This window comes from Carya illinoinensis, chromosome 11 (genome assembly GCF_018687715.1).
Source record: "Carya illinoinensis cultivar Pawnee chromosome 11, C.illinoinensisPawnee_v1, whole genome shotgun sequence".
Classification (NCBI taxonomy): domain Eukaryota; kingdom Viridiplantae; phylum Streptophyta; class Magnoliopsida; order Fagales; family Juglandaceae; genus Carya; species Carya illinoinensis.
This window is the reverse complement of record NC_056762.1, coordinates 36,664,859-36,680,711: the sequence shown is the minus strand read 5'-3', so window position 1 is coordinate 36,680,711 and position 15,853 is coordinate 36,664,859. Positions and strand designations below refer to the sequence as shown.

At 33.8% G+C, this 15,853-nt stretch overlaps 1 protein-coding gene across 1 annotated transcript; it reads left to right on the top strand.

Moving 5' to 3' along the window:
- Positions 1-9,319: 9,319 nt before the first annotated feature.
- On the top strand, positions 9,320-11,474 carry LOC122281919. The gene has a single exon (XM_043093794.1). It carries the CDS (start codon positions 9,525-9,527, stop codon positions 11,298-11,300), a length of 1,776 nt encoding a protein of 591 aa, XP_042949728.1. The 5' UTR covers positions 9,320-9,524; the 3' UTR covers positions 11,301-11,474.
- The last annotated feature ends 4,379 nt before the right edge of the window (positions 11,475-15,853 follow it).

Here is a 15,853-nt window from a genome sequence, read left to right as displayed (position 1 = left end):
GTTTGCTTGAGGTGGTGGAAGACCATAGAACTTCATGGCAAGCTAGGGAAAGGTAAAGGAACATGTGGTGGAGCTGTGGTGGCGAGGTGGTGGCCATACGGTGGCTCACGGCGGCGGATCGGCCGTTTGAAGCCATTTTCGGCCTTAGAGAGTGAGGGAGAGTGAGAGCTCTACATAGCTCCGTTGGCCATGAAATTTCTTGGGGAAGTTCGTGGTGATGAGAGGAACAAGGTGGTGGTGGTCAAACACCATGGGTGGCTGTGTACGGTGGTGCACGGCGGTGCAACCGAACGTGTGTGTGTGGAGACCCATCGGAGAAAGAGTGAGAGTTAGGGAGAAAGAAGGACATGGGGAGGAAGCTCTTGACATGGTGGTTCCGTTGGTGGTGCTTGGTGGCCGTTTTGGCCGTGTATGGTGGTCCAAAGAGATGAAAAAAAGTTGAAGACCCATTTCTTTGAAGGAGGAAAGAGAGAGATCGGGTAGCCGGTTTAACTCACCACCGGTGAGGTTGTGGTCGCCGGTGATGGAGGGTCATGCCGGTGTGGGAGGTGAGGCACGGTGGCCGGAGGTGGCGCATGCTGGAAGCTTGGACCGAATGGCTATGGTGGAGGAACCAACAACACGTACGTCGGCCATGAAGAGGAAAGGGAGGAGAGAGAAAAGAGAGAAAGAAAGAAAAGAAAAAGAGAAAAAGTGAGGAAGAAAATAAAGAGGCTTTGATAATTAATCTCAGTCCTACGTTTCGGGATCTTAAAAAGGATCTAACGATGAGTTTAAACACTGATTTGAAAACGCGTAAGTGTTTTATTTTAATACAACACTTAAATAAAACACTAAGAGAAATTAAGATAAAATATTATTTTATAAACTAAGGTTTATAAAATAATATTTTCTTCATCATTATATAAAATGATAAAGTATCATTAATTAATCAAAGTGCATAAAACACTCAAACAAAACACTGAGAGGAATTAAGATAGAATATTATTTTATAAACTAAAGTTTATAAAATAATATTTCTTCATCATTATCTAAATTGATAATGTATCATTAATCACTCAAAGAGGATAAAACCATTTAATTTAAATAAGAGTTTTCAACGTAAAGTTAAACCTCTTAATATTTTAAAATAACTAAAATATTTAATATAAGATATTATCCACAATTATAATATTTTCAGAGCTCATTAAAATATTATAATTGTGTTACATTAAAACATACTTATCTAATAATACTGAAAATATATTCTATAGATATTTTCATAATATTTAAATATTCGTAAGCATTAAAATATCTATCTTACTTTGAAATCCACAAGATAGCTTTCAGAAAACGCCATCGAGATATAGTACGTAGAATAAGTTTCAATACATAGATCGAGGCTCGTCAGATAGACTGACTCTCGACACGTAGAACAAGGCTCAGCACCTACACCGAACCCTGACATGTGGATCGAGGCTCATAAAGAAGAAGAAGAAAGGAGCTGATATTACAATAAGCTAACTTATAGAGTTTTCACGGGGTTTCAAAAGTCAATAGAAATTCCTTAAATTAAATTTCTAGCGGGTTGTTACAGAGGGCACGAGGGAGGAAAGGAAAAAAAAAAAGAAAAAGAAATCGAGTTGCAACCTCCTTATCAGCGTTCCACACAGGTAGTGCCGCTTGGACTGCCGGTGTCTTTTGCCTGCCATGATGTGTGGCCAGCACTGGAAGGGGACACGAGGGAGAGGAGGAAAACAAATATATGAGACATATGGCACAGTATGACACATTAGTGTATGAGATTATTTATAAGGAATCTTTTTTTGTTTAAAGTATTTTCTAAATTATTTTAGTAGTTCAAGGTTAACAGTGGACAATTGGGCGTAACTGCTTTCATCGTCTCCAAAAGTTAAGAGTTTGGACACGCGTAGACCCGCCAATCAGAGTCTTTCCCTCCAATTCTAAAAGAAAAACTCTATTTGCACCCGGCGTGGGGAACCCCCCGCGTACCCGGCCCTCCACGTGGATAAATTGAAAACGGCGCGTTTTGTATTTAATGAGTGGGTCTCCTTCTTCTTTATTTGTAAACTTTCATTTTCACAAGCGGGTCTTCTTCTCATCTTCTTCGAGCAAGACGAACACGGGTGCTTCACATCTCCTTCTTCGAGCAAGACCTTCGTTGCTGGGCAGCCCCTTCAGAATTTCGAGCAAGACCTTCGTTGTTGGGCAGCCCCTTCAGAATTTCGAGCAAGACCTTCGTTGCTGGGCAGCCCCTTCAGAATTAGTTCTTCATTCTTTCCTCCTTCAGATGAGATTAGGGCTTCGGTGCGGGTTGAACACAACAGGTAAGAACCAAATCATCTCCTTCTTCTCTCTTCAATGCCCAAGTTCCAAAGAAACAAAAAGAAAAATAATAGATCCAAACTACAATTTCTTCACAAATTAAATAGAGAAAAATCGAAAAGTACTGAATAAAAGTGCTCACCGAGAATAAGCATGGCGTCCGGAACGGCGCCGAGGATTGGAAGGAGCAAATCGCCAACAATACCAGGGCCAAGAATCTCCAACAAGACCTCGCTGCCATTGGACAAATAGGTGGCGGAGAGGAACATGAGGTAGTCATAGATGATGATGAGGAAGATATTTCCAAGGACGGTGGTGCTGCAGGGCAAGAAGCCGTACTTCTGCTCGCAAGTGGACTCGGCAGAGAAGGAAGAGGACCGGTTGAGAGCGAGGTAGGGCGGGCCACGGAGTTGCTGGACCCCATCGGAGACTAAATCAGAAGATAAAGAGAAGTGTGTGCGGTGGGTGATGAAGCGGCCATAGGAGGTATCGCATAAGATCAGGAAGAAGAAGAGGAGGAGGAGGAAGGAGAGGGTTAGATGCTTGGACATGGCGTAATCGATTTCTGTTCTGTTTTTTTTTTTTTTTTTTTAATAATATATCGGCTGACGTGGCATTAAGCCACGTCAGCGATTCCGCAACGGGTACCCAACGGCGGGTACCTGTAGCAGTTCTGATTCTAAAACCCTCTCTCTCTCTCTCTCTCTCTCTCTCTCTCTCTCTCTCTCTCTCTCTCTCTCTCTCTCTCTCTCTCTCTCTCTCTCTCTCTCTCTCTCTCTCTCTGTGATGGCCTTCAATTTCCTCTTTATCCCACCCTCATCGTGCCCTCCGCCACCCCATCTTCTTTTCCATCAAACCACGTATTTTCTCCTTCAAATTCAACCCTCTTTCTCTCATTTCTAACTCTCCGACTACCTGTCTCAATCGGAACCTCAGACGATGACCCACCCGAAGTCGCCGAACGGAGTATCCAAGTTCTAGCAAATCTACTGCCAAGAATCTCGAAGAGGGTGACTTTCAGAAGAACCAGTCCACGTACCTCTCCTTCATCACCTACGTCGAAGACCCATAGGAGAATCCCAATCCGGAGGACGACTCTGGGGACGATTTGTTCGACCTTATCGATAAAGCCATGGCTCTACAGTGCAAGGAGTTCTTGAAGATGGGGCTTCTGAGGCCGAACAGGAAGAAGAAAGAGAACGAGGAAGTTGGGTAATCGAAGATCAGTTGGAGCCTAAGGAGGTTGTGGATTTGGAAGAAATTGATGAGCTTCAGGGACTCGGTCATGGAGGACTCGGACGAAGATGGGTCGGCAAAGGGCCTAGAGAATTCGGTGATAGCAAACATGAGTTGTCTTTAGATTCCTTGTTTGATTTGGATTTCGGTGGTTATGGCAAAGCTAAGACTAGGATTGTGGAATAACCTAAGTTTAAGATGAGTTTGGCTGAGCCTTTGGACGTGCCCGTGCTAGTTTATGGTAATTTAGAGATAGAGATTAATGTGATTCCAGGGTGATTTGCTCGGGAGACTTGTTTGTGCGTTGTGTTGGTGACGAGTAAGGAGAGAGATAGAGGATACCTTAGGGTGTAAGGCATTGGTGATTGTGGAGGACACCACGTGATTCTTCCAACATTGGCCGCTTATAGGTATGAGAAATGATTTGTGCAGTCGGGAAACGCAGTCGGCGTGCAGTCGGCTGTAAAAAAAAAATTAATACAGGACTTACATGAAAAAAAAAAATTATTTTTATAGCTTTTTATAATTCATGCAGGTCCCCCTGAATATAAAATAATTTTTTTATAATTTTTTTTTATTCATTCCGTACAGCCGACTGCACGCCGACTGCGTTTCCCGACTGCGTGTAGCAAAGCCCTATAGGTATCCATTGAATATGGCTGTTATTGGAGTAACGGAGACCAATGGGAAGACAACCACTGACTATTTGAAAAGGCATGCATGAAGCTATGGGACGTTGTGCACGGTTGCTTAAACTCCTTTAAGCATAATTTTTTTGCTTGGATGATACGCTGGCTGGCGTAGGATGACAATGCAGGATTACCTGAATTTTGGTGAGAATGATTACTATCCTCCTCTTCCAAACGGTCATAGGCTTTTCCTGCATGATATTAGACGAGTGGTTGTACATTATGCCGTTGCCATGGGCGAGGAAGGTGATATAGTTATAAGTTTCTGAAGCTCCATCTTTTTTCCTCTATAATTTATGCATAAATATCACAAAATGGGAAGGAAAAAGGTCTCTTCAATCTAAAGGCACATTCGACATAGTCCAAGACATGAGGAAGCGCTTTCAGGTGATTTGGCCGATCAAACTTTAAGAACTTAGTCGCAGATCCTCTTCAATTTCTTAAGACACCGTGAGAACGTGTGGGTAGTGGTTTTGGTCACATTATGCATGCTATTGTTGAAGCCATTGACCGGTGATCCTTGCTTGAAAAGAGCACGATAAGAATACATTAAGGAATCATTGGTGTGTGAAGCTCATGAATTTTATTCAATGATTTGATTGTTTAGATCCATGGGATATGTAGGTTTGAAAAGGTTGAATAGTTGAATAGAGTATGGGGAATGGAAAGGAAAAAGTGAGAAATATGAAAAGAGTTTTGCTATATACAAGCACAGTCGCGTACTAATCTATGTACCAATACTAATTCATTCATACTTAAAATTTAAATTAACATTGTTTTCAATAAAATTTACTTTTTGACCAATCACATCATATTGGTGCACAGATTAGTGCGTAATTGTGCTTGTAACTATAATTTTCTATAGAAAAAACAGAGCGAAAAGGACATTGCAGACTGCAATGAAAGAATCCAAGTTCATCCAAATAATCTCGTACCACAAGAATTAATTAAGAGAAACCCTAGGCGGCTGATTGGAAATTTGTTTAGTTAGATACGCACCATATAGTTAAAAAGTTGTAGGCTCTTAGTTATCCAAAACATCTTATTTCATCTCAACATTATAACTTTTATAAATTTCCACATAAAATATAATAAATAATTTAATTTTTTTAAATTTTAAAATAAAACTATCATAAAAAAATTATATTATAATAATATTTTATTCAACTTTTTAAAAAAAAAATTTAATCTCATCTGTATTACCAAACTGAACTTTAGTGGGCATTGCCCTTACATATGTAATATGAGATAATAAAAGCTTTAGTGGACACAACAATACCAAGTAGATGAAATTAGTGAAATGAACTATAGTAATCTGCCTGTTCGAATACACCATTTAGTAATTTAAGCGATGGCGTGCCGTTACCCCGCCTAGTAGCTGATTTTGAAAGCTAGTTCTCTGATCCCAATAACTTGTACTTGTCCTCTTTTCTTTGCACTCTAGTAGGTTGGTTAATGGATGTGGTGCTGACAAAGGATTTGTTTAGCTGGTTGCTGTAACTATAGCCATGTAATGTTGATTGCTGAGTTCTGATGTGAGTAGCTAATGCTTAGTAATAGCAGAGGTGGTTGATGCCTGATTGATCTTAGTGATGCTTTACTGACGTTTGCGATTATCAAAAGCATTCTTGAATGGATATGATGTTGACTTTTATTCCTCGCTGCTGGATCTTTGTGATTCTAAATTCCGTTTAGCATAACAAAATTTACATTTCAAATTCAAAATTTTTATCTTATTATTATATTTTTTTTAAATTTTAATATAAAATATAATAAATAATTTAAAATTGTCTTAATTTTTTCAAATTTTAAAATAATAATAATATTATTAAAATATAATATTTTAGTATTATTTTTTTAAAACTCAAAATCCTCACCTCAAAACTTCATAAAAACTCAAAAACTTTGGTTGAATGTGAAATTTTGTAGCAGGTGTTTTGTACCATATGGTAGTACTGTTGCCATGTAGGCAAAGGATTCTTACCATTTTTTTTTTTTTTTTTTGGGAAAAAAAGTATTCACAAAGAGAGGAAGGAGTACACCACCACCTTTCATCATAAATTTTTCTTTTCTTTTTTCTCTTATTTGATTGCTATTATTTTATATATGAGAAGTGCTATTATTTTTAAAACACGTTAGTTGTTTAGTTTATTTTTATGAAACTTATTTCTGACTAAAACATTTTCTTTATATACATTATTTCTAAAAGTTTTTATTATTATTATTTTTTAAACTGATGTAACAATTCTTTTCGGATTTTTTTTTTTAGTTGATTGGTTGAGGACTTATACATGCTGCACCCCCTCAATCACGTGACAAAGATACCGTTAATCTATTTGATGTAGTACGATGAAAGGATGTCATCCAACATTTTTTGAAAAAAGCTAATATGCCTCCCAATATTGACTGCACCATTTGACCATTTTGAAAATTTTTTATTTAATAATTAAAAAAATTAATTTTAAATGTATTGGTATTTTTTTATTTTTTTAAAAATATTTAAATATATTGAAAAGAATGAAAAAAAAAAAAGAATTAAAAAGTATGCTAGCGCTTGAATGGTGCTATTTTTTTTTTTTTTTTAACATCCATAAAATATAATTAGAAAATTTAAGAAGTGAGAAATCTTTTTGGTAAAAACGTGAAAACCTACTCAAAAAATAACGCACTGAGCTGTAGCCTGTGCATAATAAATACATATTTAGATGGAAAAGACACGTGTAAAAACGTGTCCTAATTTTAGTAACCAAAAATAGAGAATATTCCTCTTGCTTGGTTACATATAAATATTCGTTTGAAATATATATATATATATATATATGAAAAATAATAGTTATAATTATGAATTTGTAAATAAAGTATAATTAATTTAAAAAAGTGAATAAATACGAAATTTATATTAAAAAATTAATTTTTTAATAACAAATTTTACATTTTTTTAAAGCGACTATAAATATTTACGTATTTCACGACTGTAGGTAACATTATTTGTATATTATCAAATTAATAAAAAAAAAAGACAAGTTAGGTTTTTTGTGAGTACAATTTAGCATTGCCAAAAAAAAAAAAGACAGGTTAGGTATAGATTAATAATTTTAGTATTTTGGAATGTAATTTTAAGTGATAATTTAATGCATAAAATTATTTTCCCATAATGTCTAATTAATTACCTATGGTATTCAATTTTTCATAAAGAAGACAATGATACCTTTTAATTGTATCCTAAAGCGGTTTTTTATTTGCAGTAAATTCAGACCAGCCTGAGGAAAACTGAACCAATATGGAAGAAGAAATTTATGGCAATATTGTTGAAAATAGAAAAAAAAAAAAAAGACAGGTTAGGTATAGCTTAATAATTTTAGTATTTTGGAATGTAATTTTAAGTGATAATTTAATGCATAAAATTATTTTCCCATAATGTCTAATTAATTACATATGGTATTCAATTTTTCATAAAGAAGACAATGATACCTTTTAATTGTATCCTAAAGCGGTTTTTTATTTGCAATAAATTCAGACCGGCCTGAGGAAAACTGAACCAATATGGAAGAAGAAATTTATGGCAATATTGTTGAAAATAGAAAATTATTAGATATATTTAATTATGCATGGCCTATGCTTTTATTATTAGAAATTCTTATATAATTACTAATTTTTTAATCATACCCAAAAAAACAAAAACAAACGGCAAACGGAAAATAGCAGGAGAGATCAAACAAGAAGGTTTCTTGTATGAAAGTACTGGGATTTGGTGGGGTTGAGAATTTGAGCGTACAAAAAATAAAAATAAAACTTTTCGGACGAAGAATAATTAAAAAAGCCATTGATGATTAACTTAGCAATCATTCACTAGACCAACTTATTGGAAAGAGAGAAATCTCCATAACTCTCTCTGCCACTCTCCACCCAACTCACTGACTCTCCAGATACGGCAATTCATTCTGCAAACATGGAAACAACATTTACACAGACAGCACAAAATGTATTGTTTATACCTTTTGGAGAGTCCTAGCTGGTAAATAAATAAGTACAGGAAGGGGAAAAAAATTCTCCACTGAGAAATAGAGGTTTTGGCCATGACTCATGAGGATGGCTGGATGGGAACTTCTTGCTTCGCACCGAATTTCATCCGCTGATAAATGGTTAGAAAAATATGAATCTCCAAAACTGATCCTCATAACTTTTTGCTTATTAGATGTTCTTTTTAATACTTTTGCATATTTTATGCATCGTTAGATGCTGTCTTTTGATTGAGTTTCTGGTTATCTGAGATCATATTTGAAATTTTCTTCTGTTTAGAGCTTAGTGCCTATTATTACTTTTTTGTTATATCCTTGTTGAGTTTTTCTTTTTAAGAGTAATGTTCTTTCTGAATTGAACTAATTGGTTGATGCTCTTTCTATGGTTCTTGTGATATGTTATTGGTTTTTGAATGTTGTTGTTGAGAAGCTTTGACATGAGAATTCACTATTTGGATTCTTTTCTGGTCTTGATTGTTTGCTTTGTGGCTAAGCGTTATATTGGCCTTTTGAACTTGTAAGAGTTAGGTATCATTGCTTTTACATCTGGGTTTTCTATGAATTCTGTTAATTTCTAGGTGCTGATCTGGTTTGGACAGTTGTAAAAATAAAATTGGACTTTGTTTTCTTCTTGCTCTATGATCCAAAAGTACAACTCTGAAGTGAAATCTTGTATTGCTCCAAATTCCCCTCCCCTCGCACACCCCCCCTCCCTCCCTCGGGGCTTGGTTTATGAGTTGAGAATTGATACATATATAAAGAAATTACATAAAAGTAAATCCACAAACTGACTTTGCTTCTTAGGATTATTTAAATCTATTTTTATAATAAAAGTACCTTTATAATCTGGCGTGTCACATTAAACCATATCAATTTGTGGGTTAAATTATGTGTAATTTATTTGTGGTTAAAGGATTTCCCTCGTGGGTTCTAATTCTTTTTAGTGAGAAACTTTTTATGCATGCTATGTTCCTATCCCCTCAATCATTCTAATTTATTTGTGGTTGTTCCTTTGCAAGATAGAAGAAAATTGTGACTTCCTTGGGGGCACTTCGCTGAAATTTTGTTCACAAGATGTGGTGCTACATCACTGATTTGACCGTGAAATGAGTTTGAGCTCCAATTTGGGTGGAAGTAGTTCTGTTTAGCAGCTCTCGTGCTTCAAGAAATCAATTGAAGCATTTTAAGCTGGAGCTTCTCCAAAAACCCATCCTGTAGGTAGTAGTATTTCCAACTCTGTAAAGCTCTAATTTTAATGATGCCCCCAAGCTCTAATATTGGAGACACACTGAAATTTCAGCAGAGGTGGGAGGTTAGGAGAGACAAGGAGCTTGATTCTTCAAGTGAAGAGTCCAAATCAAGTTCAAGTAGTCAGCAGGTTCTGAAGAAGCATAAACTAGTCTCCAGCTTTACTTCTCACAAAAATGATGAGTCCACAGATACTAATAGATTTCAGCTGAAGGGCAAGAACGTTGCTGGCGTTGGGGCTCAGATTAAAAATGTGAAATCTGAAAAAACACAGAGTGGAAGGAATATAAAGGAAAATTTGGTTAATGATGCAATGAGCAGGGATTCTCATGAAGAACTTAAAAGAAAAAAGAATGAAACTAGTGCTTCTGACCTGGATGCACTGGGTGAAGTTAAAATCTTCATGGAGTCCTTACTAGAGGATCTTAAAGATACGAGAGAAAATTTGTTTAGATGGATGAGGGAAGAAATGCAAAAACTGGTGGCAGATGATACTGCTTCAAAACCAAAACGTAAAAAAGGCAGTTATGGAAGGGAGAACAACCGAATACAGCATCAAAACAAATTTGAGGATAATGTCCAAGTGCAGCACAACTTTGAGGCGACCCTCCCAGTGCAACATCAAAACAACTTGAAGGAGTCCATTGAAGTGCAGCGTCAAAACAACTTCAAGGAAAAATCCCAAGCACTGCATTCAAACAACTTCAAGGAGAACATCCAAGTGCGGCATGAAAACAACTATGAGAAAAACTATATGCAGAGTAAAAAAGATTTGAAGTCTGGAATAAGAGATCAAAATTGCAATCATGGATCAGCAGAGAGGTCTGGTGATATCAATGAGGCAGCTGGTTATGTAAATCACTATCAGTCATCTGAAGATCGAACTACTTGTCGCAATACTATTGGACCTATGGCTCCAAGAATCAAGGAAAATGGAGAAACAAGATTGGTGTCATCTGTCATGGAAAAATTTCAGTCTGGTCCCTCCGTCCAAGCGCAACATCAGAAGAATGTAGTGTTAGGCTTAAGAGCTCCAAACTGCAATGATGGCTCTTCAGAGAGATCCTTAAAAGGCAGGAGGGTGGCTGATTCTAATAATTGCTCAAAAGCACTTGAAGATCAAGTTGGTTATGTCCAAGCTGCTGGATTTCTTCCATCAACTGAAAAGGCCAAAGGAGAAAGGTTGGGATTTCCTGATAACCAGAAATTTCCATCGAATTCCTCTGATAAGGTAGCTTCTTCTATGTATTTGACATTACCGGCTATCCTAAGAGAGCCCTGTGCTGAGAATTACAGGCTTGAGACTTCTTCATACGATTATGTTAACCCAATAACTGTTGGGAATTGGAGGGCTTTGAATTCAGAAAACGCAAATCTAATGATTGATTCAAGTGCTTATTGTGACTACTTTCCTGACATGCAGCAAGAAGAAAGACTTGGAAGCTTTGCTCAAACAGGTTCTAGCATTATAGAATGTCTCAACCAAAACAGCACCCCAATCTCAAGCATGGGAACTGGATTCCCAGTTCCACTTGTTCAGGGTATGGACGGTGGCTTTAACACCTCAAGTCAACTTGGTTCGAAAAGTGTACCCCAAGAAAACTACAATCTATTGGGTCTAAGGATGGATGGAGGAGCAATAAGATTCTCTGGGGAAAACTATGCATTATCCGAGCAATATGTTGCCAACAACTTCAACAGGAATTCCAGTTATACAACAGATGGTGGACTTATGGGGTTTCAAATGCCAGGCCTTAAAGAGGGTCGTTTATTTTCCAAGTAGTTTGAAGGGGACGGAGATCCTAAACAAAAACTTTGCAAATCTTCACATTTAAAAAAAAAAAAGAAAAGAAAAAGAAAAATCCTTGATGCCTTTGTCTAATCATTCTTTCCCATACCCTGTTGTCTCAAATAGCCCCCATATGAAATATCTTATTCCTTGATTTTCTTAGTCCAGATTGAGGCTTCTCTATCGATGTTTTTTTACAGTGATCCCATACTTCTACTAGTTGAAAGAGAGAAAGGTGGGACTTCCAGTTCCAACAATTCTTTGTTCAGGAGGGAGTGTAAAAATGAGGTTATTCTATATGCAGAATACTGGCTATGAATTCTCTCTTTAGATCATGATAAGATTGTATAAAGAATGGTACGGGTGAGAGGAGGAATGTTCATTCAATTATCTAGCATCTACTTTTATCTATAGTGGAGTTGGGGTATATTAATCTATATTTTGATGGTTTGATTTTCTGTCCTTGTTTAAGTATGTGCCTGAATACCTCTCCATTCAAGCAAGCCTACCTGAGATTGTAACTAGAAATCCTTTTCACATGTCTGTCTAGAACAGCACAAGAAGAGATCATTCTCAATTGGCTATATGCTTTAGCTGTGTTGCAGAAATGTGGGAATAGATTGATTCATTAGAGTGAGTAATCTTGAGTGCCAATAACATCTATGCTTTTGAAGGTGAATGGAATTTCAGTCTTGGGTCTTGGTGTTTTGCATTGAAGTTTTTTATTATATTATTTTGTGCGTATATTGGGAAAAAAATAAAAAAGAAAAAGAAAGGAAAAGAGAATAAAAAAATTATATACCCCCTATCATTTTCCTTCCACTGGCGAGTATTTGCAAATGAATGGACTAGATCTATTTATATATATTCATCACATTCAATTCTATCTGTTCATTTATTCAATACAACACATCTAGTTATTTTTGGACTAGACATAAGCAATAATTAGAAAAACAGAAATTTTTTTTTTGAGTCAATATATACACACACACACCAGGTCAGAGTAACGTGCAAAGCACGTTTGCTTAGTTAGATAAGACAAGATTTTTAATACAAATAATATGATTTTTTACAAAAAATTAATTAATGCACCAAGTTGAATTACCTCTTTGTAAAGTTTGTGTTGCAATGTTCTCTAAATATGGCAAATGCTCCTACATGATATAAATTTAATGCTTGTGTATGACCAATAGAAAAGTAAATAATATAAATTCAAAAAATTCAAAACATAGCAAATCAATACAAATTATGGATGGTGAGATCAAATTATCTTCCACCCTTTTCTGTTATTTCTGAACAAAATATATAAAAAAGAAATACCCACTGATTTTAAAATTAAAAGCACATTGATACCCAGAAAGCCAACCTTTACAAATAAAAAGTGTTGTGAGAGACATATAATATATATATGTTAGTACAAATAAACTATATTCAAAGTTATACCCATCATGGAATTAAATAATACTACAAAAATTAGACAGATTGTGAAAATTAGTTATGGATATAAGCTTGATTAAAATGATAGTAAATTATAAACGAATGGGTAATTTTGAATTGAGAAAATAAAAAATAATAATGTGCATTTATGACTGGTAATAATAAAAATATATCTAAGGAATAAATATCACAGATAATCAAATTTATAAACAAAATAATACACAAATATACATATTAGATGATCTACTAATATTAAATAGTAAATACCAACTATAGAAAAATACTTGTATTAGGATGTTGCTAGCTAAATTTTCTAATAATTGACACTATCTTTAAGATTTTGTGAAATTTGAGCATCTTGATGGAATGGTTGAGTATAATTATTTTTGTGAAAACTTATTTTCAAGTTTAAGGATAGAGCACGTATATCCAGTTGAATGTTTTTGACATTTATCTCAGTTTCTCTCAATTTTTTCCTCCATGTGGAAGACAAGAAATATGGAAGAATAAAAAGTTATACCTAAGTATTAACAACATCTACGGTTAATATATGTTGATCACGTACACATCATAAATGGGTATCATGCAGGTACATGAATTACATATTGATTTCTATTGAATGCTAAAACTAATTAATTCTTACAATGATTTTGTGTATAAATTTATGGAGAAATCACAAAACCTTAGAACCCAATAAAACCAATAATAGTTCATAAAGTTCTCGACAAAATTTGTCGCATATATAAGCTAGTTTATCAATTTCAATAAATCAAATGACTTTTGATCTCAAAAATATTATTTATATTTTAACTTTTCCATTTGATTAAAAGTTGAATAGACTATATATTATTTCTCTTACTTATCAAATTATTTCAATTATGAAAAATCTAGTTACAAGTATAACTGCACACTAATATGTGCATCAACCTAATGTGATTGGTCAAAAAATAAATTTTATTAAAAACAGTACTAATTTAAATTTTGAATATAAAAGAATCAGTATTAATACGCGATTTTGTTTGTACGTAACAAAACTTTTTCAATTATTCTAAGCTAATATAATTTTAAGAGATCACAACTGTACACCACATTATGGACATAAAAAATGTAATTAATTATTCAATAAGTTTTTTTATTTAAATTAATTCTTTAATTAGTATAAGTGTTTTGATAATTATGAGATAAGTTGTCGTCGGTTTCATAAGTATTATTGATGAGTAGTATAGAGAGAGTAGGTCAGCTTTCACTCTTATCCATTTTATTGCGTGCCTCTTTTCTGCATCATGCATTCAACAGACATGTTGATTAACTTAAAAAAAAAAAACTACATATAGTACACCTACAACTTACTTACCTAGCAAGTGCATTCATCTAAAAATTATAATTTTGAAAGAATAGTAACATATTTAATTAAAGAAAATGGTGATGAGAAAGAAAGACTTATCTGTCTACGAAGCATGCAAACCCAGTGTACAAGAGAACGTGTTCATGAGATCTCTAGAGATATTATTATTATTTTTTATTACACAATGGCCATCAAACATAAAAGAGTTTAATTGAATATATATATTTTCTCAACTTTAACCATGTGCTTGCATCCCTCTTTCACTTCTTTCAATATAATAAATAAATAAAAATTAACGAAAAATTAATAAAAAAATAAGAAAAATTATTATAACAATATAGTCACTTGACTAACTTATTATAATAAAATATATATAAGGGTTTTTTTTTTCTCCCGTCAATTCAGGATTGGTCCTCATATTTGGGTTATTGCCACGTGGTTTGGTGCAACAATACGGTCTCCGTCTTGAACATTTTATGTCGGGGCCTTAGTGTGTATGTATACACACACTAGTAAATGGGTGTGTGCAAGGCACGTATGCCCTCTGACCTGGGAATCGGGCATCAGTAGTTGGCCAGAAAAACATTATAGAGGACCTATTTAAAAAGTATTATTATAATAATATTTTTTATATAAAAATATTTAAAATTTAATATTTTTTAGAGAAATTTTATATCACGATATAAAGAAATAATCAATTATTTCAAATAAAATGATTGATATAAATACATGTAATTCACAGATAAAAATATATTTATATATATATATATATATGAAACAAGTTTTTCGTGTGCAGATATTAAAAAGCAATATATAAAACATATATCTAAACTATATTGAAAAGTATCACATGAATTCTTTAAGGGTAAGTTCTAAATTAGAATAGTATGTACATCATAAAAGTTTGTTAAAGTTAAGAAAACATTATTTTTACCGTATGAGAAAAATATTTACATCTGTAAGTCATGTCGTTATTTTGGTTACGAGATGTATAGATATCACGTTAAATTTTGTGTGTTATACTTGTTTTTTGGATTGAGAGACTATCTCATTTTATCACTATAATTTTTATAAATTTTAACACAAAATATAATACAAAATTTAAATTTTCAAATTTTAAAACAATAATAATATTTTAATAATTTTTTAACTTTTATTTCAACTGATCTCATCTAAACTCACTATCTATATCAATGACAAAATACTTAAACAAAAATATAAACCTACAAATTGATGTAATTTCATAGAATTCATTAATTATATTTTATAATAAAAATGATTTTATAATTTAATCTAATTTTGCATAATTGACTAAATTATTTTATTTATTTAATTTAATAAAAGTCACACCACTACTTTAGTACTACATGTTGTGATGAATTTTTCGTTATTTATTATTCGGTACAAAGGTGGGTCTCAAGGCCATTTATTCATCGGATTGAGACTTTTGAGGGAGGTAATGGAGATCTAGAAATGTATGCAGGGAAAAAATGGAAATAAATATTGTAATATTAAATACTGTTCATTCACGAATTGACACTTTTATATATAAGAAGATACTGTTCATTCACGGATTGTCACTTTTATATATAAGAAGATATATATTTTCTAATAACTCTTAACGATGGATCCGTTATTTTTCAAAGGGCAGTCTACTAGGCCATCTAAATTTGCTTATTTGGTGTGTTTTTATTACAAATTGTACTTTTTTAAAAAAATATTATCATTTTCATTTTTCAAATGGTTTGCACGAACTTTTTAAATC